We start from the raw sequence: 23,689 nt of genomic DNA, 5'->3' as shown, positions 1-23,689 counted from the left end.
TGACCTCATAGCTGGACAAAAACACATCTGTGAAACCTGCAATCTGCTGCACGCAACTGTCTGACATCCCACCAGCTGATCCCAAATCAGCCCGGAACCCCAGCGAGTGCCAGGAGCCTGATTTCACAGTCCACCATGACAAACAGGCAGTCGCTGGGCTCTGCCCTTTACGTCGCTATGGAGGCTCCTACAGCCGCTCACACACATTCATCACCTGGGTACCCATGAGCAGAACACAACACACACTGCGGCAAGCACGCTGGGAGAGAGAGAGAGAGAGAGCCGGAGCTGAGGGGAGATAACAGCAGCCACTATGGATTGATTTTATACAGCTGCTTTTCTACAAGAATGCATGAAAATAACACAGAAAAACCACTTCTATTCTTCGGCGGGACAAAGGGAGCGAGCTGTGGAGCACAATTAAGGGAAGCAACAAAGAAATAAAACGGTTGAATGGAAAATAAGAGAAAAAGAAAATAGGATTTTTTTTTTCTTTAAAGCATCGAGTGTCCGTAATTTCAAAGTTTTCTGACTAGAAAATAAACAGTTTTGCTTTGTCTGAGGGATATTACAAAGACCAGGGGCGTCATTCTTGACAAAAAGAAGGATTTGTATGAACACAAGTGTCACGTAAACAGATAAAAATAAAGGCAGGGACGCCGGCTTTAGCTGTGAGTGTTTCTGTCTGTGAAAGAGGGAGAAGGGAAGGATGTAGGTCAAAGCGGCAGGTCCAGGGTCAGCCTCGCACCGTCACTCATTATCAGCTCGCACTATGGTGACAAACATAGTGTCAGCGCTGTGCGGTAATTTCCTGCGGGTGCCATTATACCCGCAGATTGTAGACGCAGATACAGAATAAGTAAAGTCTGACTTTGAAAAAGCGCATTGTAGCTCATTTCCCTTCCAGTCACAGTCATTCTCTGTGTGGGTCTGCTATTGTGCACCGCATGTGTGAGTATGTAAACTAAATTACATGTGCACACACAAATACAGTAACACAGGAGCTTGAACACACAGAGAAAAGAGCTGAGACCAAACATTCTTCAAATTTCCTACCTTGTGATATTGATCGGAGAAGGGAAGCGATGGGGCAGAGTATTATCTGGCAACCCCCTCGCTAAAACACACACAAAGCTGACAGTAGGAAGGAGAGAAGGGAAGGAAGAAGGCGCTAAAAAGAGATGAAGGAGGAGAGAAGTGCAGTGAATTGTGTGAGGTGAAATAGAAATATAGGTTAGGAAGAAGATGAAAGATATTAAATGTGACAAGTGAAGGTACTCGTGGAGACGGGGCGGGGGGATGACAGGATCAGGAGAAGAAAGTAGAGACACAGGAGGAGAGGGATTAAGCAAAATACTAAAAGAGTGTGGTGGAAAACACGATTCGAGGAGCATTCATCCTCACGTATGCACACACCAGCGTCTATGTATATAAACGCATATTCAACCTTCATCAGGATGTAAGTGTTGTGACTGCTCCAGTTAACATCCCAACAGCGGGAGGTGAAATCTAACGCGATGCCTTGTTAGCTCGAGCGTTTACCCCTCGACTCCCACACAAGAGGAAAGCGCTGGATGTTTTGTAAGGCTGCAATAATCCACAAATAAGGAGTCTTTAATCGGGATAGATATAACAAAGGAATGATTTGGCACGTTAGAAAGCCGCAGCAGTGTTTTGACGATCTCACTTGCTCTAATGTGACTCACTTCATGGAAGGTAATAAAAACCTGATTTTAAGCAATGAGTCTGCACATTTCTATTTACTCAGGTGGATCATAAAGTTCCCTAAACCACATTAGGTTTGTTTTACAGTAAGAGAAACATTCAAATCATGACAGGAAGTGCCATTGTCAGGATCTAGGTGCTGGTTTCTGAAAAGTGCAGGAGTTAGCAACCTCAGGGGAGCTTACTTTAGAGTAAGAGATTTTATTTAGAGACCGACTCCTGTATTTTTTAGACTGAATATTTTTGGGAAAAGTTTAAATATAATAGTTACATAATTTCTTGGCATTTTTGTGGGAAGTTTAGTTCAGGTACAGGTTATAATCATAGACTGTATAAAAAGATGGACAACATGACAGCTCCTTTAAAGTGAAGCCAAAATATGTCGAGCGCCCCCTGCTGACTGGCTGCAGTATAGGTCATAAAGCCCGCCTCCTCCATGTTAACAGATGGGACATGAGTCAAACTTTAAAATTAAAATACACGCACTTTTTTTTTTTCTGTCATTATAGCTAGTTCTTATCATGCTGATTTACGTACAAGTGTTTATTTTTCTGACAAGTTTAGTTTTAATGAGTTATTTGATGCTGTAAAAAGGATGATTGACAGCTCTGTTGACCAATAAGGCTCCTGCAGCCGATCTGTTCTGGATTATCAGAGTAGAGGAGGAACGGTGAGTGGAGACGTAAGTAAAACAATCACTACAGACATTGAAGTTTACATATCTGTGAACGTCAAGTCGAGTGTGTGTTTTGGTTAGCAGAAGTGGCTACAGTGGCTCCACCTGCCAATCTCTACTGCGCAGCTCTGGAGACATGTCGTCCATCTATATACACAGTCATTGGATATAATAGCCATAACTTTCTGAGGCATGTGTTTAAGTAAGATATTAGTTAACTGTGTTGAGTTCATTGGAATATCAGAACAAAAGCATATGCTCCATTTAAATAACACTTGCAGAAAAATACAATGAAACACCCTACTAAAAAAATAATACATTACATACCGAATTCCAAATAATAAAAAGAGATTTAAATGTCTGGGAGCGGAGGCGTGGGACACTGATTCATGACTTAAGCATCTAAAATCTTGGTTACAGCCCAGCCAAGAACACAAGAGACAAGTTCAGATATCTTAACATCCAAATCGGCCTTGCACTAAGTCGCCTCTGGTTTAGTAAAACAGCTGGTGGCAGACTGAGGGCAGTGGGGCACCAGAACAGCCCGGCAGGGGGTTTGGCATCTGGGCAACAGGGTAACAAGGTTAGACGTGGCTATCTAAGCACATCTGTGCTCTCACAGAGGAGAGAGAGGTGAGGAGAGGAGGAGAGGTTGTTTATGATTGGTGGAAACAGGCTATAAATATGAGTCCAGACTCTTTATAAACACTGCATTTCAATGTTATATGACAGTGTTTCAACTGAAATACATAGAGCCTTACATTATACACCATGACAACCAATCTGTTGCTTCGAATCCCCCTTGGCCTTTTCTCATCATCACATTGATTTGACTGAGCTTCTGATGACTCATTTTAAATTAAGCACACATTAACTGTGATTGTAACCACTGCAAGAAGAAGCTAACAAGATCTGCCTTACTGCTGAACAAACTCTAGGTATACATAATATGCATTTAAAGAGATTTAAGCTATATCACATAAGGGGGAGCGCTGATATTCAGTATAACCGCACAACCTCGAGTGTGATGATTGCTTGTATTGAACAGTTGTACTAACATCTTATAGGAAGTAGCATAAACAGATTGCAATAAGAGTCTGTTGGAAGTTGCTTTGGTGGCCTGTTTGAAGAAGACTGTTCTTCACTGTAACATACATTCATGATAGTCACCTGAAGCAGAGTGATACGCATGTTTAAAAGACCCAGCGTTGTTGTACTTTATATCAGAACTCAGAATGCCTCTCGTCCAATCAAATCGCTTGGTTGGAACTCACTGTTGTATTACACACTTCATTATTTTATCAAACAACTTTCTTGGTTATCAAAAAGTAACTTGGTTCAGGTCCCTGGAGTTGCCCACCTGTAAAGCCTCCAGCTCAGCCAAGCGCTACCGTTTATCAAACCTGAACAAAGAATAAGGAAGACACAAAAGAAAAGCACAGAGACACAAAGGCTGCGTGTGACTAAAGGAGGATGACAGAATCGCACTCTTAGCAGTGAAGTCCACAGAAGGTAACAATCCCACCAGGGAGAGGGATTAAGATAAGGAAAAAGTGTAGGAAAAAAGAGAGATCAAATGAGGCAGGTATAGCATACGCAGAGGCTGAATGGATCCTTTGAAATCATTTTTAAAACAGTCACTACTGAAAAGACAGCAGGCTGGGCTGCGTCTGGCTGGATTCCATTAACTGTCTGTGCTTCTTTTTATGTGAGGTAAAACAGATTCTCACCTGTTGTTTCAATGAAATGGATGCACTTCTTAATGAAGACTGGAATCGGCCTCTCGAGGCTGACCACGGTGGAGAGTGGCATGCCGAAGTAGTTGCTTTCGATGGGTTTTGAGATCGAGTGCCTGGGTTTGGGTCGAGGTTTCTGGGAAAGAAAAAGTTGAGAAGGAAAAGCAGATTAGTGGAAGATGATTTGAGCCTGATTGACGTTGTCACTGCTGACATAAGAAAACATTTCCAAAAATGACACTCAGCCTGGAGGTATTGTTCTTGAAATAAATGACTTGATTAAGACGGAAAAGATGATGACCTTATTTAAAAGTGGCTGTGCTTTCTCATGTTAGCATCTACTTTAGCAAAAATACGAACAAGCATGTGCACACACACCCGTCCTGCACATTCCTACAAACCTTAAACTGATAAGTAATCACACATTCCCGTCTTGAGTCCTGTTCTGTGCAAAGTGAGATACACATCAGATCCTTCATCACTCTTCCATCCTTTCCTCCTTCCTCTGGCGTTCTGTGCTTCTCTCTCTCTCTGTAGCTCTCAGATAATAAAACCATCGTCCTCATTGTTTAATTACTTCTAACTAATGTTATTCTACTGTTAAGACCTCTAACCCACTCCTGCGTATGGCTGAGACATCAGCAGTAATTGTACGGCGCTTTAATGGTGTTCAATGGGAATGTTTTGAAGGCCCCTGAGGCCTGGATCTCTAGTAAGTCTGTCAGCCCCCCGAGGCTGTGCCCTGGCAGGCGGGCTGGTGAGGCAGGGCTGCATGGTTGGCTGGCCACACAGACAGTGGGAGCAGCGCAGGCCTGACAGACAGACACAGGAAAAGAGCGGAGGAGTGCTCATTAGAGAGAAGGAGCTCTGCGTGCCCTCTGCTCCAGATACTGGCCTCATTGCACTCCACCAAACATTTTCCATACTGCGGATATACACAGTAACTCAAAGTGAAAGCACTAATTAAGACTGAGCAGATCAACAAAGGCTCACCTGGACTGTTACTGCACTGCCTGATATTTAAACATGTAGTGACTTTATTCTGGGGTTAATCTTTGCTATAAATCAACTGCTCAATAGCGCAAAGTTATCGTGTTTCATTAGCCTCCTAGCTTAAAGAGCCAGAGCAATGCATCTGCATGCCAATATTAATGGCTGGTTAAGTGTTCAATACAGATAAATCATTATCAGAGGGTCTATTGGGAGGTACCTCAAAGAGACAAAGAAGTCAAACATAACAAGAAAGATAAAAAAGTATGAAGATTGCTGCCAATAAAACATTAGCAGGTTTCTTACTTATATTATATCTTACATTTTCTTCAGCTAATCGTCTATGAATCGTCTTAAATTAATTAAAAAACTAATCTTTGCTGCTCTAACTACAAAATCTCTTTACTAAGACATGTTCTATTAACAAAATGTTAATCTAAAATTAGAATAATGATATATACATTGGTACTGTTTGCAAGTAGGGATATCGCTATTAGCCATTATTACACAGCTGTGTTAAATACTTGATTCTGATTGGTTAATCACAGCATTCCGAGGTCTGTTATTTCTTGACAACAGACAGTTGTTATGAAGAACAGACTGTTGCTAGGGATGCGGCTCTAATCACTCAATACGGAGGGCAAACTGTAATCATATCAGTCCACCGAATGTATTCCAGTAAATTTGACGGCTTGTTTACAATGAACAGCAGAGAGAAAGCAATAAAAACTGAAGGCTAGAACAGAGAGATCTGCAAACTGAAGACGGCACATTTAGTAAACATTAAAAAGAACACAGTACGGGATGCAGTGGTGTTAAATGACCGTGAATGAAAACTAAAATGTCAACAGACTCTGACAAACCTAAATCAGGTGCTTGATGATTCCTGCGGTACGGTTCACCGTGTCTTACTTCACCATCAGTGGAAATGTAATTTAAATTTAATGTGAGTAAAAACAGCTAGCTTAGCTCATTTTAATGTAAGTAATAACAGCTTGGCTAGCTCATTTTAATGTGAGTAATAACAGCTAGCTTAGCTCATTTTAATGTAAGTAATAACAGCTTGCCTAGCTCATTTTAACATGAGTAAAAACAGCTAGCTTAGCTCATTTTAATGTGAGTAATAAAAGCTCGGTTAGCTCATTTTAATGTGTGCTCTGACTGTGAGTGAAACGGACTATTTTTAAACGGAAAACGGAAATATAATCATTTTTAAATTAATAAAATAATTTCCAAATTAACATTTTGAGTCAAATAAAGGTGAGACCTGAACACCTGCTCACCCTCTCTTTCGGTTCCATTCTGCGATAATAACCTGCTCACTGTACATTGTAATATGTAAGGGATACATATTATTCTGGCTCTTTAATCTGAGGAGTTTATCTGTAGTACTCTGTTGAAAAAGGACAAAGTCACTACTTCACCGCCAGTCAACTGGGTACTCGAGTGTCAGGAAAACAAAAGGTCATGATGTTGTTGAAGAAGGCTCTCTAGCTTCAACAACTGCTGACTTTCCCTTCAAGTATCTGTTGCCCAGTTTTCTCTCTGTTATATCCCCTCATGAGCAGATTCCTATGCGGAATTCCTTCTCTTATGACTCCCAACGACCTCCCCTACCCCGCTGCCCTATCCTTCTGTGACACTCAGACATCCTTATACTTACTTAACATCTGTGCATCTACATCTGGAGTGTGTCTCCATGTGCGCACAAAGCACCCACATGAGGCTTTAATTGATTTAAAGGAGCTGTAATAGCCGACGTGACGTTACAAGACAACAGCTACTGTAGTAGTAGAGAGCAGTTCTGTCGTAATTCACTGGATTTGTGGCTCCAAGTCGCAGCTAATAATTTATTTGTGTCCTGTCACACTGACTGTGTTGTGTATATCTACGCCCTATCTCACTTTAGCAGACTGTCTCTATACTGCCCTCCTGCACTCCTCCACACACTCTTCTCTCTCAGTCTTCTCCCCCTGCAGTTTTGCCTTCTGGCCACTCCTTTTAGTTGCTGACTGAGACAGGATATGTTGCCAACACTGAGAAGACAAAACAGACCTCTACCACAGAAGATAAACAAAACACATCCGTAATAATAACATACAGACACCATGGTGAGGATTTACGTACACAGCAAGCCAAAACGCCAAGCAAGAAACACAAAAAAGTCATGATTCTTATTGTTCTCCGGCTCGGTTTCATTTTCTTTCTGGGGTTGCGTTTTCTCCTTGTCCTTTGATTACACTCCTCCAATTTATGTTTTGTTTGAGGACACTAGACTGGAACTAGGTGACTGAGGAATTTCAAGCATTCCTCTCACTGGCTGAGGAGGTTTGAAAAAAGCTGCAGGAGAGAGAGAGGAAACATTTCCGGCCTCTCGCTGAGGGAGAGCGGGTGGGACGGAGACACAGTTGGTCGTTGCCTGAGGTAAAAGGGGGTTTTAAAACTGGCTCAGAGTCTAGTTTCAATTATTTTGTTCCTACCCCGTCATGACTCAGAGAGGTAGACAGTACCCTAAGGTTCAGACCAGGAAAGTGTTTACACTGCATAAAGCCAAACCTTCACCCTAAAAACAAGACAATCGAACAAAAGCGCCTGGTTTCTTACCAACCCAGAGTCGCTGCTACACTGCATCTCCCAAATTACTCAATAACACAGCAGTTATCTGGAGGGGTTTTCAGGCTGCAGCAGATTGATAATGGACTCTTTAACTTTGAGACAGCTGCTTAAAAAACACAGGTGATGAAACTTGATCACATTGTTACAACCACAATTAGGCCATAATGGCTTGTAATGTGGATATCCAGATCCCAAAGCTGCTAAGAAGCACAGATCAGAGGCACTTATCAGAGAAATGATGCAGCCTTAAACTCTAAATTCTGTGTCTTCAATCTTCTTGGGGATTTGTTTTGAAACATGGGGCTTTATAGCGCAGGATCAGGGGAATGTCACAACCACTGGAGGTTGTATACTTGCTAACGTGTGTGTCCTAACACTTTTCAAAATGACAAAAGGCTTGGACTACACTATGAGCCGAGTCTGCTGGTGCATAAATGAAAGAACGCAGTTTAGGCAGCTCTGAGCTATGCGAGAAGACAGCCTTCACACACGTCCTTGTACATCACAGCTGAGTGTGTGAAAACATTAATCATCCCCCTCCTGTTCCACCCCACTGACAGCCATGGTAATTATCACAGACACGCACGCACATCATAAGCAGCTGTAACTCCTATTCAGCTAGCACCTCTGTACCACGCCATGTGTGTGAATGAACAGCGGCATACCAGGACGATAAGCCTAACAGTGTAAGGTCAAAAGTATCGTCACAACACATTTGAGAGACGAGCACAGAAAAGAAGAGGTGGAGGTGGAGGGAAGAAGTAAGGGAGGAGATGCTTGTGTGTGCAAAAAAAAAAAAAAAGGACCTCCAGCAGAAAAATAGAAAGGAAAGAGCGATATGAGGAGAATATAATGCAAAGAGAGGGAGACAGAGTGTGACAGGAATGTGAGAAGCAGAAAGTATGAATCAGCAAGAAGAGAAGACAAACACTGTGGATATGAAAGAATGAAAGGAAGGAAGCAAAGAAAGCCAAACTGACAGGGGAGTCTCGGGGACAAGTTGATCGAGCTTGGCACGTACTTCACTGCATTACAGCAACACTGAACTGTAAATAAACCCTTCACTAGGTGACCTGATCAGCACCATCAGCATGTATAAATTATAATTGGACACAAACACTCTTGTGCTGAGATTCTCTCACATTATTAACTTGGTAGTACTATTGTTTCCTTAACAGCAGGGATGTTTACAGCTTATTTCCTGCTGAAATATACCAGTTTTAATTTATCCTCATGTACCGCTTTAGTGACAATTTTATAATGGATGTGAAATTCTTGCTAAAATAAATGTCAAATGCCAGCGCTCGTATAATGGAAAATTTGATCCAAGCAGGCATACACACAGAGGGATAAAATAGCACAGTGTATAGTGCAGCTCCGTCCCTACTCATTAAGAGTTTCTGCCTTTTGGTATCTCGTATAGAAGTTTAGTGACTTAAGTTTGTCTCTTATTTTTTTCCTGATGGTTTGACTAGTTTACAGAATTCTCACGGAGCAGTCAGGGAGAATAACGGAGACTAGCTTTCAGAGAAACTTCAACAGTATGCCACGTTTTCACTGAGCAAAGTTACAGGAAGTAGAGAGATTATACTGGAGTCATAAGTTCTCCCTCGTCTTTAGTGATAAGCAGTTATCCACCCAATTAAATAGGTGTTGAATCACAGCCAATAACTAATTATACTGTGGAGTATGGACATTTCATCCATTCTGTCCATAAACAAATACATGTGCATACAAATTGCAGACAAATTGCAAGTAACATAAGTGTAATATATCAAACCAATATGCCACTTATATTTAACCAAAACACTAACCTTTGTATTTCTGCGTAGGCTCTTAGCGAAGACCCCAAAAGGAGAACTATTCTTCTCTTCAATGGAGTCCTTCTGGGCCCCTCCATCATCCTGGCTGGCCTTGGGTGGACCCATCTCATCATCACTGCCAATGGAGAAGCTTGTCCTAAAACTGCTGAACTTTCCGAGCCGTTTGGATCGATCAGCGTAAAACTTAGGTTTTACTCCGATTGCAGACAACTTTCTCCGGCGCTCCAGTGAGCTACTGTCAGCCTCACTGTCAGACCCATTCCCCCCAGCGCTCCCATTGGCGTGACCTTTGTTGGCATTGCGAATGGTTATAATCTTTCCCTGTGTACTGTCATGAGGTACAGAGTAAATATTCTCCTCCTCTGTGGGTCGAGGTTTGCTCACAGCATCCATGGGTTCAGCGTAGTCTGAGGGGTCGTAACCACCATCACTACCTGGAGCCCAGGTAACAGCTTGAGAGCGACGGTTGGTGCCACCCTGCTGGTCCATGTAGGGGCCGAGGTTAACCTTACGGACAGGCTTGGGCTTTACTTGTGGAGGAACCTTGTTGTTTAGCTTGCTCTCAAATGTGCTAAGCTCTGAGATAACAGAGAAGGTATCACTTGAATCCAGATCTGGCAGCTTGAAGCTTACCAGATGGGAACTCAGGCTGCCATCCTCCCTCAAGGCAGTGTAAGGTGGTGATGGATCAATATCGTCCTCTGAGTCCATGATGTTAACTGGACTAGGAGAGCCACAGCGAGGGCTGATGCTCTCATTTGTACATGCCTCAGCAACATTATCATACATGTGTGTGGCCTCTACAATGGTGCGCTTCTCTACCACCTCCTTGAGGAAGGGTTGGAAAAGGTCTATCTTATGAAGCCCCCCTACGACTCCACCATGTCCACATATCACTGTGTTAAACCTCGCCTCTATTTCATGGGCCAGTTCCTCTCCCTGACTGACCTGCTCCTTAGCTGACTCTGAGTCTGACAGCTCCATCTGGCTCTCCCCTACTGCTAGCAATTGGACCGGGATGATGTCTTGGACCTCACACAGGAAAGCACATAATGTCTCCATAGAGGCCTTGCGGCGAGCAGAGTAAACTGCAATGTAGCCGTGGACCAGCCTAGTCTTGCGGAGAGAGAATGAGGAATGGTAGGACAGCAGTAACAGCTCAATATTCTGCCTCTGACCTCCTACATTAAAATCCAGTAGAACAGAGGTGCCACTGCTGAGGTTGGCAGCAGGACGACAATGCTGGGGCAACAGGAAGGGAGCAAGGAGCTGGTCTAGGTCATATGTGTCTCCACACATTAGGCACATGACTATCCTCAGGTCTGCCTCTAGCATTGGCTGGGACTGAGAGTCTCTGAAGGCAGAGGATGGAGGGGGTAAGGGAGGGGAGCTGCTCCCTATGCTTCTTCGTGAGTCCAAGAGGCCTCTCAGCATCTGGTTTATCTGCCTTTCATTGACATTGCATCCATAGCCCACACCAGGAGAGGCAGGGTCTAGGTAAACACACTGCAGCTTACAAGCCACCTGCTGCCCTTGTTGGATAAGAGTCTGAGCTGTCTCCCCCCCAATATCCCCAATGGACCCCACCCCCCTCTTGGTGACCAGAAGGAGGGATAGTGGGAGTTGGGCTAAGCTGTTTTCTCTTTCCCTTCTGCTTATAGTTGACTCCCTAAGCCTTTCTAAACTCTCAACAACGTAGGAGAGGGATTCCTTTGAGTTGTACAAACACAGGCAACCATGGGGTGTAAAGGTTGGCGTGTGGAATGAATTGACTGGGAGACGTACATTGCCCTCAATAGGACGAAGGGCTAACTCATACATCTTGCCATCTAACACGTACCGGTCGTCACTGCTGCACAAGGCCCTTATCTCATTTGCCATCTCTCTAGCTAGTCCATCTTTCCCTAGGATGACAAGATTTATTCGTTCGGCCCTCCCCCCATCCAGTCTTGAACTTTCTGACGATGCATAGCGGGTAGGAAATCTGGAGGCCAGTATCTGCTCTATCTTACTGTCCACACAGTGGGGGCTGTTAGGACAGGTGTCCTTTGTGGGGTGGTAGACAAAGTGGATATGTTTCAGCACCAGAGCATCCCTTTCTGCCTGTAGCTTCTGCAGGGCTTTAAACCTTTGCTCCTCGCCCAACACCTCCTGAATGGCTCCCATTTTTTCTTTACTTGGCTTTGCATCCACTTCCAGCTCATAAAAAAGCTCAGAGTATTCAAGAAGTAGTTCCTGAAAATCCTCTTTGGCTCGGTCAATGATTTCCTTCTGGTGTTTGTTGTAGATATCCATATATTCAGCCTCATCTAGCCACTGATAGAAGTCCTCATTCATGATGAAGCTACGGGCCTCCTCCCAGGGTTTGCCTGGTGTAATAAAAGGAGAGACACTTAGCTTCTCCTTGAACTCCCATCTCATCTCAGCCCGTTTTCGCTCATTCCTTAGCTGCTCCAGGTGGGTCTCATAGATAGCTTCAGCTGCGGGGGTCTCAAGGAGGTCCTGGGGGATTCGATCATCCTCCATTTTATCAATGTGAGGTGTTGTCTCCCAAGGGGTGTCATCTAGCACTACAAACCACTGGGAGAAGTCTCTCTTAGTCTCCAGGACTTTCTGAACTCCGGACCAGCTGAGGTGGTCTATCTCGTCCAACTCTGGTAACAACACAGACAGGGCTTGTGGTAGTGTACTTAAGTAGGCTCTCCTTCGTTTCTCTATATGCTCTTGCTTAAGTCTATGCACATGCTGCTGAAAAAGCTTCTTGGCTTTAGCTGTCCCCTCAAGAAAAACATATTCCTTGTACTCAGGGGCAGTCTGCATGCGGCGACTGACATTAGGCCATGTCTCATTGTGGTTCTTGACAATTCGGTTCACCAGCCACTCGTAGCGGTCTTTGGCGGAAGCGATTTGTTGACTCTGCTGTTTCAGTGCCTCAAAGTAAGGGATAATTTTGGGCTTTCCCCTACTCTTGTCTATTAACTGAACCAATGTCAGAAAAGCTAGGTCAACATTGACATTAGACCGTGCTGATGTTTCTACCACCTGTAGGTTCTTCTTGGCAAGGGCAAAGGTGTGTGAGTCTTTAATATAGCGCTCAACTCCTTCATCACATTTTGTGAGAACCAGTACCACAGGTTTCTTCGTTTTGGCTAGCTGGTTGTACAGGTTGGTGATGAACTTCATCTGGTCCTCAAAGCTTCGGTTCATACCCCTGCTAACATCCACACAGAGTAAGAAGCCATCCACCATAAGCTTGCCCTCAGGCATCTGTTTCTGCTCAAAGTCCTGCTCCAGCCCCAACTGATCCGTGCAAAAGTACATCAGCTTCTCAGCTGAAGCCAGCTTGGTGGAAGCTGCCCTCTTGATGTAAGGCTGGAGTGCCGTGCTTCGGTGGGGCTGGAAAGTCTGGTCATCTATGAACTCCGTCTGCTCCACCACATTCATACGGCATTCTGGCCCCTCCTCCATCATTCTTCCAGCCTCTCCCCAGAACAGGAAGTGATCATTGTTCACCACACGGCCTCCAAAGTCACTGGTGCTGAGAACTGAGGTGTGGTCTAGGTAGAAGTCATCTGCACTTGGCCGGACAAAGCGGTTACATAGGCAGGACTTGCCCACACCACATTGGCCTTTCTCCTTCTCCGTGCCGGACAGCCCAACCACGACCAGGTTGTAGGTGGGTGCCCGGACATCTTGCTTTTTGGCCATCATCATCGCTGGCAGAGGCTCATCCTGCCATGCTGGCCGTTAGCTCTAGGGAGAGGAGAAGGCTGCCAAGTAGGAAGGGTTTCCATGCAAGAGGTGCTCACAGGGCAGCAGTCTTGACCTGCATGATAGAGAAGAGAGAAAGAGTGGTGAGATAAAATTCATCTAGACAAATATAGAAATAAAACCATTCCAATGTCAGGCTTCATTATTAGAGAGCTATTGTGTCTCATCTAAATTCCTACTGTGGGCCTATGTGCTGTTAATAATGTTTAATCTGTGATCCTATTTCTCCACTGAATGTTTCCTGAAAAGATTGAGGTCAGCGCAAAGCTGATGGAATGCTGAACATTACTTAACCCAGCTGTAGCTCAGTAAAAGGCAATTTTTCATCATTTAACTCATTTAATTTTTATACTGCCAGGACTGCACGGCTAACAGTGGTGTCTTCCACATTTCATTCCTATTTTCTTTGAGACTCTGTGTGTGTTTGGGCTTATTATCAGACATCTAACAGTGTGGTTGGTCGTCTCACTGCCAGCAGCGGTGGAACAAAGTTACGTGGGGTTTTTTAACCGTCGCGGAAAACAGACAAATGAATGTGCACACTAACGTGCACTCACGCACTGACTCACACTTGTGAAAGCAGGCCCACTAAGCTCCCTTCACCCCAAATGAAAGACACACACAAGAAGATGAAAGCAGATAAGTGTTGCAGAGCTAAAGTTACTAATTGGCCAACTAGGGAAAGCCATCTGCATTTTAAAAGGCTGCACTGCCTGTTGGCTGACTTGCCTCCATCAAAAACATGTTTTCCTATGTTTCTTACCAAACAGCACCCTGCAAACAGATCAGAGTTGGCTGATGTAGCATCACTAATGTCTCAATGCATTTACCTACAGTAGACGCAGCAAAGTGGTTGCCTTACTGTCAAGAAACAGCACCCAAAGAACATTCATAGACTCTTAGTCGATTGGCTAACCAAATAATAATTTATTCCACCAGAAGATCAGACCTAAAAATAACGAGGGTAGAAACGAGGGATCGGGGATGCTCTTTATGGAATGGCCCTTTATGACAGCACAATTTGTAAGGAACAAAAATCTTTCAAGACAGCCGGCACAGACTTGAAGTATAAGACCAACCCCTTCATGTCATAACTGTGGTGTTAATGCAGTAAAGCAGACATTAAAACCACTATTAATCATCAATAGCTCTTTTGACAGAGAGCACAAAAGCAGACAAAGCCTTCATTGCTGCTGAATTGAATTTGTCAGACAACAGCGAACTGTGGATGCGCAAAGATGAACTTCAAAGTCCAACACTGCTACAAGAGAGGGGTAGACAATGAAACGGAGACGGTAGGAGGAGGAAGAAACGCACTACAGTTGATTACACTGTAAATAAAAGGCAACCCCAAACCTGCCATGTATTGGGTGTACAGTGTACTGTACATTTGTTGTTTTTGCGCCCCTAATCGTAGATAAAGGCTGGCAGTGATGCCAAAGTCTTAAAACCCTGAGTTTTACTAAAGCAATCAGACTGTAAATTAGCATTACAGAAGCAATATCTCCCCAGTGCCAGCAGAAAAGGGGGTCGATATCAAAAAGAATGCCTTGTGTTTTGATAGAGAAACATGCATAAAAATCTATCAAGGCACCCAGACATAAACCCATCTGTGTAATCGTAAGGTGTGGTTTCCTGTGCTCAGGCAATTCACACGTTTAAGTGTATAACATTGGAATAATGGTAAATTCAAGGTCTTCTCTTGACTGCATGTGTCTTTATCTACTTCCCAGTATATGATTTTTATTGTTTGCACCAACAATCTGTGAACATATCCAGTGGGCAAACAGCGCAGCATATACAGCCTTTACTTGATGAGAAAATCTGCAGGTGTCGTATCTATAGAGTCAGCAGGTTGAAGAGACACCTGTGCCCTGACTTGATCGTGTTTACAGTGCAGCGCAGACAGCATCAACCTCAATCAGCAGCAGGAAACATGACCTGCTGCCACCTAAATGTGGTCAGGGCGGAAGAAGACATGTATCCAGCCTGCTCATAATAAATGACATACAGTAGATGCCCTGCTTTGCCCCTAACTGCACGCATTTTTATATCAGCGGTTGATGACTGTCCATTGGCTCAACTCTTCTGTATTGCTGGACTGTTGTGACATGCCTGAAGTAGCTGCCTGCTGAGCTGACACAGGGTGTTACAAAGAGATAAGTATGGAAGCCCTGCTACAGACCCACATTAGCAGATGCCCTATATGAGCTTACACACAGAAATACACACACATACATGTTTTTATCCCGTGTAATATCCTGGTGATCATGTGTGAAATAGGCCATGTTTGTGACCAGTCGTGAAAGTGTCTGGATTAAATAAAGTGATTGCAATCTTTAATTCCCTTTAGACCTGCAAGCGAGCCGGGCTCAACACTCGCACAGATTCATAGCTAACATCTGCTTCATCGACCACACCTACCATTTCTAAGAATGTTCCTGAAAAATGTCATCAAATGTGTATGCGAGTCCACAAGCACATAAGCCTGTGTCCACTAACATCCTCACTGCAGTAGAGAGCAGTTTAGGTGTGTTTGCATGTGGCCTTTTTACAATAAGCTCAAAAGAAAAGGCAAACAAAAGAAGACTTAATGCAGTTTTCTTTCTTTTTTCCAGCTGTCAGACTGAGACGTCAAAGCGAGACTCAAGCCGACAGCTCAGAATTCAGTCGTCACTGACGTGAGGATGCGATGGCTTAGAACACAGCAGCAGCTTATAATGGAAGAAAATAAAATGCTGTGTGAGACTGACTGCATGCCCAAGCCAGACTGACAGAAACATGGAATATATATGACATTACAACTGCACAATTCAGCTTGTTTCAACAGCCTGTCTACTGGCAACACTTCCTACAGAATAGATCTAGTCATTTAGGGAATACATTTCCTCTTCCTGCATATAGAGACTCCACTGCCTCAGCTAAACTAGCAGTAGTCTAGTTGTCGACCAGTCAGGCAGCCAGTCTCCCAGTTCACCCTGAGGCCTGGTGCCTGGTGCGCATGTCCAGCCACATACCACTGTTACAAGACCTGTTTAGGGCTGAGGCAGAGATAGGTTAGGGCTTGCGTTGCATTTGCCTCTGACCCTTTAACAGGAGGGTGATCAGAAAGGGAGGGAGAGAGCAGGAGGAGACACAGGAAGGCATTGGGGGAGGAGACAGAGGGTAGGAAGTTTGTGCACATGGAGAGGATGGGGGGTGGACAGAAGAATGGGCAAGAGGGGAAGGGGAGCAAGGTCAGTGGCCTGGGTCATGTGAGCTGCACATTGGAATCCCCTCGGGCAGAGGCGCAGGGCGTGGCTAGACCTGGACCTGGGTCTGAACCATCAAATTGCTAATCACAAACAGCATTACACGCAGGACATCCCTAAATACCACATCTCCATTTCCTCTCTGCTTTCTGTCCTATCTTTCCTCTAACAAGCATTAACCAATCTACAGCTGCAAAACAGTCACAACAAACACAAGACAACAATCTCGCCTTGACCTTACCAGCCCTTTCTAGGTCACTGGCTGTATCAAGGACAGGACAAGGCAAGGGAAGATAGGATGCATCTGTAGGGTATTGGAGTGCAGCCTGAGGCTAATGCTAGGGCGGCAGGGCGTGAAGTTCATCATAACACGTGCTACAAAGGGCAGCAGGGAAGAGGCTGAGTTCACTGCCCATGAGAGGAGAGCATGTAGGCCTGCACGGGACGGCTGCATTCCTTTCATTACAGAGCAAAGGAGAAGAGTGAGCCAGGGGGGTATTGCCCAAGAGTTTGGAGTTACTGTCAGTCAGGCCTGTTTTTATACACAGACAAATGTTAGCCTGAACAGACATGGACAGCGTGAGATACCTCTGCATGTAAGCGGGATGTTAGGAAAATCTTAGTCAAGATATCAATATCAGCCCCTGACACTGCCTGAAATGCGAAGAATCAACTGGTTTCAGGTAAATTATCCTGTGACAATGACAAATAGCAACAGTGTGGTGCTAGTGGAGTGTGTAATGTTAGTCAAAGCTAGCTGAGCAAATGTGTTTTTCCACCAATGTTATGTCTATATTTTCAGTCACACTTGCACAAAAGGGGAACTCGGTATTGGCCAGTACTCAATTCCTGATACCTGAATCATACTGGGAAGAAAGGGACGGTATCAGAACATCTGTAAGGGACTTTTGAATGTTGTTATATGAGCAATTCTCCCCTGGACAAAAAAAACACGGTGGTGTTCTCTATAATCGACAGAAGCAATTATATTTGAAATTGAAAGTTGTACAAACAGCTCGAGGTTTCACCCATTCTACATTCCTACAACACCCAGCATGCATTGCGCCCATCCCTCTGAAAGGAACGGCCCAGCAAGAGACGCTGGAGTGAAATACTACCGTTTTCCGGTCAAGGACATTGATCGCTACGTCTACATCTACATCTCTAAATCTACATTTTAAACCTGATGACTTTGAACCAGACATGATATCGGAGGCGGGCATCCTTGACTGAGGAAGTTTAGCAAGCTCCCTGGCATCCCTGGACTGAGGTGGAAAATCGGCAAACTGGCCCTTTAAGAAGTGGAATATTGCAACATAACAAAAGTTTTTAGTGTATGATGCTATTGTGTGCTGACAGCAGAAAGGATAGATTTTTCTAATTTAACACACACAAGGAGCTAATACTGACATGTCCAACAGTTCATACTCATAACTCCTCAATCATGATACATGACAAGGCCCACTTGTGTGGTTTCCCAGCAAGCCCCCTGGTTGTACAGTATTATACACTCTGGGAGTTGACGGAAACAAAGGTCATGAAATAGTCATAAAGCAGCGTGATGGTGATGATGATAGAGCGGCAGGAGAGGAGAAACTCTCTCTCTTTCACTCTGTGCAAGGCTGGCTGACCCTCCCTTTGCCTCAACCCAAAAAAATGTCTGTTTCTCCTTCTGCATGATGTAAGTCTGGTTGCACTTCCGCTCCCCTCGCCCTTGTTATTCCTCCGTCTCCCATTCTCTCACCCACAACATTATCCTCATCATATAGATTTCCCATCTCCATCTGTCAAACTCGCCTCTGTCTCCCTCACTCTGCATCACTCCTTCTTCTTCTCCCCCTCTGTGGAGGCTTGTTGTCCATTAGTAAGAAACTGGGGCTGTGGGCAGGGAATGGGGCTGTGGATGGGTGGGGGCTGTCCTTACACTGATTCTACTTCCTGCTCTGGGTATAAACACACAGATGAATGTGTATAATAAATACATACACACGTGATTATAAAGACAGGTGCAAATCAGCACAAAGCAAATATATATAACTAATTAATATGCATACTTAAAAGTGCAGATTTTTCTATATATTTGGAATAATTGCTTAATAATCAGACACCACACATACTGCACTTTACATGAGTGCTCTGTGGTGAAATATATCAGCTATCCACTCAAACAGCAGTCATTTGTCTCCTCCACAAATGCGACACATCCATCCATCACTCAGCAAACAGGAAATACAAATTTCCTCACTCACTTTCCGCCTTCTGTATTCGACGCACAACCAACAGGCAACATAAACACTGCGATGGCAGCATTGCTAATGCATTTCACATGTGGCCAGGCGGCAAAATACGCCAACGAAACCGCGCGAGCAAATCCAACCGTCATAAATTATTCCTGTACGAAAAAAAAGCTCAGCACAGCCATCCTATAGTGTCGTATAAAAAATACATAGCTGGATATTAATGCTGCACCCAAACAGCCATCACGTATCCTGGTCCTGATGCAGGAGAGCGGGTCAGTTCGGACTGGGATTGTGGACTCTGTGGATTAGCCACGGCTGTTTGCATCTTTCCATCTGCAGGATCACAAGGCGCGCTGTCTGTGCATTAGCATGATCCGATAACATGGTGATATAACCAGGAAATAAAGAGCAAACAAATCCACATGCTGCTGAACACGGGCATAACAAAGTAACACACATATGTGCATTAGGATATGGTATTTATTCTACTCCCATCTGCTATATCACCGAGTAACTTAAAGTGCTACCGCCATGCCCCACCAGGCCCTCGGCTATAAGTTCACTTCCACTTCCTGCCTCCGCCTGGCACTGCAGATAGAAGGCCGGTTACAGTCAGACCCCCTGAGGAGAGAGGTGGACCGACAAGACAGAAGGAGGAAGGATGCAGGATAAGAGCAGAAAAAAGGGATAAGAGAGACAAAGAGCGCACATAAACACTTGGTGGAGAAAGCAGGATATCAGGAATGAGACAGAAGGAAGAGGGCAGAGAAGACCGTAGTCACGGCCCTAATCTGAAATTCAAGACTATAACTGAGCAGTTCAAGGAGCTGAGACAGAAGAAGGAGCAAGGTTTAAGTCCGATAAAGAATGGATCTTGAATGAGTGGACAGCCTATTTAGAGAGGGGAAGGAGAGAGCGAGAAGGGCAGAGAAGGAGTGTGTCACTGTGGTTTAACCTCTTCAACTGCACCAGAAGGCCTCACTGATAGCACAGCTAAAAATAATGTGCTGGAAACACGGACAATGACAGCTATAAATTTGAACTAGCACCGTATAAATCCGCTCTTACACACACACACACATGCGCAAGTACTCGCAGCGCGGGAGCTTCTTCAATGATAAGGTCATTTCTCTCCCAGCTGACAGATAGCGAGTGAAAGGGAGAGGCCGCAGCGTTTCTGTGACGTCACTTCTTTAACCTTCACACGAGTTTGCTGTTAAAATTAATCTTTGATTTCAGGCCCGAAACTTTATTCCGCTATGATCTTCGTTTGTTGACTTTCAGCACGAAGACAAAAGTGACTTTCTGAATGCTGCTGACAGAGCTGGAATAATCGGTCGATTCGTTGTTTTTTTGGTTGATAGAAAAATTCAAAAAACAGAAAATTAAATGTTCAATTCATTTATCAAGCTCAGCTACAAGTGCTGAACATTTCTGCTCCTCAAACATAACGCTTTGCTTTCCCTTGTTAAATATAATTGCATATTGAATATCTTTGGCTTAGCAAGACTTAGCAATTAAAAAATAATAGAATATTCAATAGTGAGTAATCGCCAGCTGCAGCCCTTGATGCTGGATAATGCGGCTTTACTGCTTGGGATTTTAGGCTCCAAAAACTGAAAGCTGTACACTTTCGACGTGCACTCTAGGACACGAAAGTATTTGCTGCAGCGATGCCCTGTGCAACAGGCTACACATCATAAACAACAACAACAGCAGCAGCTGATGCTTTACATGCGCGGTCAGAAAGACAGACGAGCCTGTGTTTCCCTTTGGCACAAAAGCTCATCTGTGGGCCTCCTCTCTCCCGCCCTCTTAATTCCCTCTGCCAGCCATGAACTGCCTCCCTCCTCATTTCTTTCAATACCCCCTGGCCCTTGTCTAACTCGCACTATATTTCCTGTCCCTATATTATCTCCTCTCTCTCTCTAAGCTCCGTCCTCTCCTGCAGTAGTACCTCACCTCGCGGCCCGGCCCCTGTCAGACTAGCAGACTGTCTGCTGGTGGTATTAGCATACATCTGATCCCTGATCCCTTGCTAGAAGGCTTGTCAGCATCAGCACAACTGTATACACACATTCAGACACCCAATACAGCTGTCCCGTCCTCCCAGCCAAACTCGATGCAGCCGCACAAACAAACAGCTGCAACACAGACAGATATAGACCGGACGCAAAAATGTCCAATACACTCAACAGGGGAGGCAGACACGGGGCACGCTTTCATACAACAAACACACTCATCAACAAGTTTGGTGGTTATAGATGACGGCATTCATCTTTCTATACGGCAGTTTTTCTAGCTGTGTGTGTAAATATCCTGGTGCATGTCTTGGTGCATTAGTATAAATTGAAAATTGCTTCCATCACATCCTCTCTGTTTACAAATAAAAATCAGACTCCGCGTTAAAGATTTCCTCAATAAAAGAGGCCATAAAGCAGAGAGGGATGTGTGGTCTCATGCTGCTGAAGGGAAAGTTCAGCTGAGCAAAACTTTCTCTTATTTATTTCCTGGATAACTCCAGATGAACCAGCACTCTGACCTCTGGCTGCGAAAGGCTTCACGTAGTAAGAGAACGTCTCTATAAAACAAATAACGGGATTCTGTGTCTCTGAGATTCACAATAATTCGACTCAGTGACTCGCTATTCCACTCGCGGGCTGAGAAAGCCATCTGCATGAAACACTGTGATTTGTGAGCGATGGATCGACAGCTGACATTACCTTCGATTTGATTGTCATTATTAACCCATTTTCAGCGGGGCGCTCATCCTTAGCGAGAGTGGGCGTCTAATAGATGTGCTGGGTGTGTTTTTCCAGATGGTGGCCCGAGATGGGAAAGCTGTGCACACACTTCTGCCGCCAGAGCTTAATTTTTATCACTTTATCTACTGCTGCGAAGATGGTGATGACCAGACAAAGTCTTGATTGCAATAATTACTTGATTGCAGCCACACAGCTTCAATTGTCTGACCTCAATATGGCCGAATGTTTCCGTCGTGTAGCATATGGGCTGCGTTTACCTGTGTCTTTATTTCCCCTGCTTCCTGCTTTAGACAGGACGTGGAAGGATTTTGGCAAGTGGCTACTGCTAAGAGATTTGTCACAAAAATCTGTTGCCAGGGCGCCGGTTTAGCTCAGCTGTTGTGTTAAATCAGGTCCGTGTACAGAGGCTACAGACCTCGATGCAGCGGCCCAGGGTTCGACTCACACTCTCAGCCCTGTACCGTGTGTCATCCCCCCTTCTCTCATCCCGTTTCCAACACAATGGTAAATGGCCTGCACTTCTATAGCACTTTTCTAGTCTTCCGATCACTCAAAGCTGCTTTTACACTACATGTCACATTCACCCATTCACACACACGGCAGAGGCCTAAATGGAAATCTCCAATCAGCCCATTCATACCTGATGGCTATGCCACCGGGAGCAATTTGGGGTTCAGTGTCTTGCCCAAGGACACTTTGACGTGTGACTGTAGCAGTCAGGGATCGAACCCCCAACCTTCCAATGAGCCACAGTCGCCCACGATCCACTGTCTTCTCTATAAATGAAGGCAAAAAAAAAGGCCAACTATATATCTTTAAAAAAAAATCAGTTGCCAAATATACATGACCAAATTTCATTTGCAATATTTAGATGAAGTGTAAATCTAGTAGGGCTGTCAACGAATATTTTAAATTCTAATTTATAACCAAATTGTAACAAAAAATGTTTGACGTAAAAAAAAATCTCGCACTCCCTTGATTACGGAGCATCTTTGAATGCACACCACGTCACTCTATACGTTAATAATTAACTTTAGTCTGACTGACACGAGCTGATAAAACAACCGTGTGGCGTGTGGTAATGATGGCAGAGAATTTTAATCCCAGCCAGAGAGAGAGAGATTCTCACACACAGCATAACGGACAGGTATAATTATGTTGATTCTTTGAACAGGCGTGTTTATTCCTTATACAGCTCGCCTGAGTGCTGAATGTCCGTTCTACCTAATATATTATTTGTTTATCTTGAAAGGAGTAAGGAAGCTTATGTTGATCTTTTAAAAGGCATGTTTATGTTTAAATAAGTATATCTTTGCAAGTGTCTCTTGTTGTATTGGTGGACATATTGCGGAAAAAAAAGATATTTGAATAGTTCGAACCTTTGTGTTTTTTAGAGGGATTCCTTCTAAAAGGTTCGAACTATTCAAATATCTTTTTTTTCCGCAATATGTCGCAAAATTGGTTGATTATTCAACCAATTTTTACAGCACTAAAATCTTATTCTTCCCCCGCATACATTTTTGGCTGACCGCTGGGGTCAGCCCTACACATGGGTCTGTATGTGACTGACTGAGTGAGTGAGCGACGGTACTTTCACAGCCGTAGAGAGATATAGTTGCGACCTTGCAATGGCAGATCATGGAGCATATTGGACCTCCACTGATGCAACTCCCTGTCTATACGGCTCTGGATACTTTGTTCGGGGAGTAGGCGGGGCTGCTCCTCCGCTATCCTCACCTACGTCCGCAGCACCTCCCTGCTTTCAAACACGTTGTCTTCAGCCTCATAAAGACAGTCCTTGTAACACATTGCCCACAAAAGTCAGCCACATACTCGGTTTTGACCTAGTCTTTTTATATATCAAAAAGTGCAGCACCTGTTGGAACTCATCAGCCTAGATACATTACACTAAACACACAGGATCCAGAAAGTCTGTGCGGCATTAAGCAACATTTAAATATTTATTACTCTGAAGTTAAAGCAACACAATCATTTACCTTCTGATCAGCACTCAGATTTTTTCAATAATGTTGCTTAAGCTCTCCCATCTGGACTTCCAACCTGCAGGCTTTGTATATAATGAGGTGTTATGATCC

At 44.2% G+C, this 23,689-nt stretch overlaps 1 protein-coding gene across 1 annotated transcript in view; it reads right to left on the bottom strand.

Moving 5' to 3' along the window:
- Positions 1–23,689, bottom strand: part of arhgap35a (Rho GTPase activating protein 35a) — a 64,986-nt gene that overhangs the window by 12,371 nt on the left and 28,926 nt on the right. The window contains 2 exon segments of the mRNA XM_069668148.1: positions 4,132–4,273; positions 9,558–13,392. Of these exon segments, the coding sequence (XP_069524249.1) occupies positions 4,132–4,273; positions 9,558–13,280 (3,865 nt within the window). The 5' untranslated portion in view covers positions 13,281–13,392.

The sequence above is a fragment of the Semicossyphus pulcher genome, unplaced genomic scaffold (genome assembly GCF_022749685.1).
Source record: "Semicossyphus pulcher isolate SPU_LCO1_2020_fin unplaced genomic scaffold, fSemPul1.0.p SCAF_19, whole genome shotgun sequence".
In the NCBI taxonomy this organism is placed as follows: domain Eukaryota; kingdom Metazoa; phylum Chordata; class Actinopteri; order Labriformes; family Labridae; genus Semicossyphus; species Semicossyphus pulcher.
This window is presented reverse-complemented; position numbering and strand designations above follow the sequence as displayed.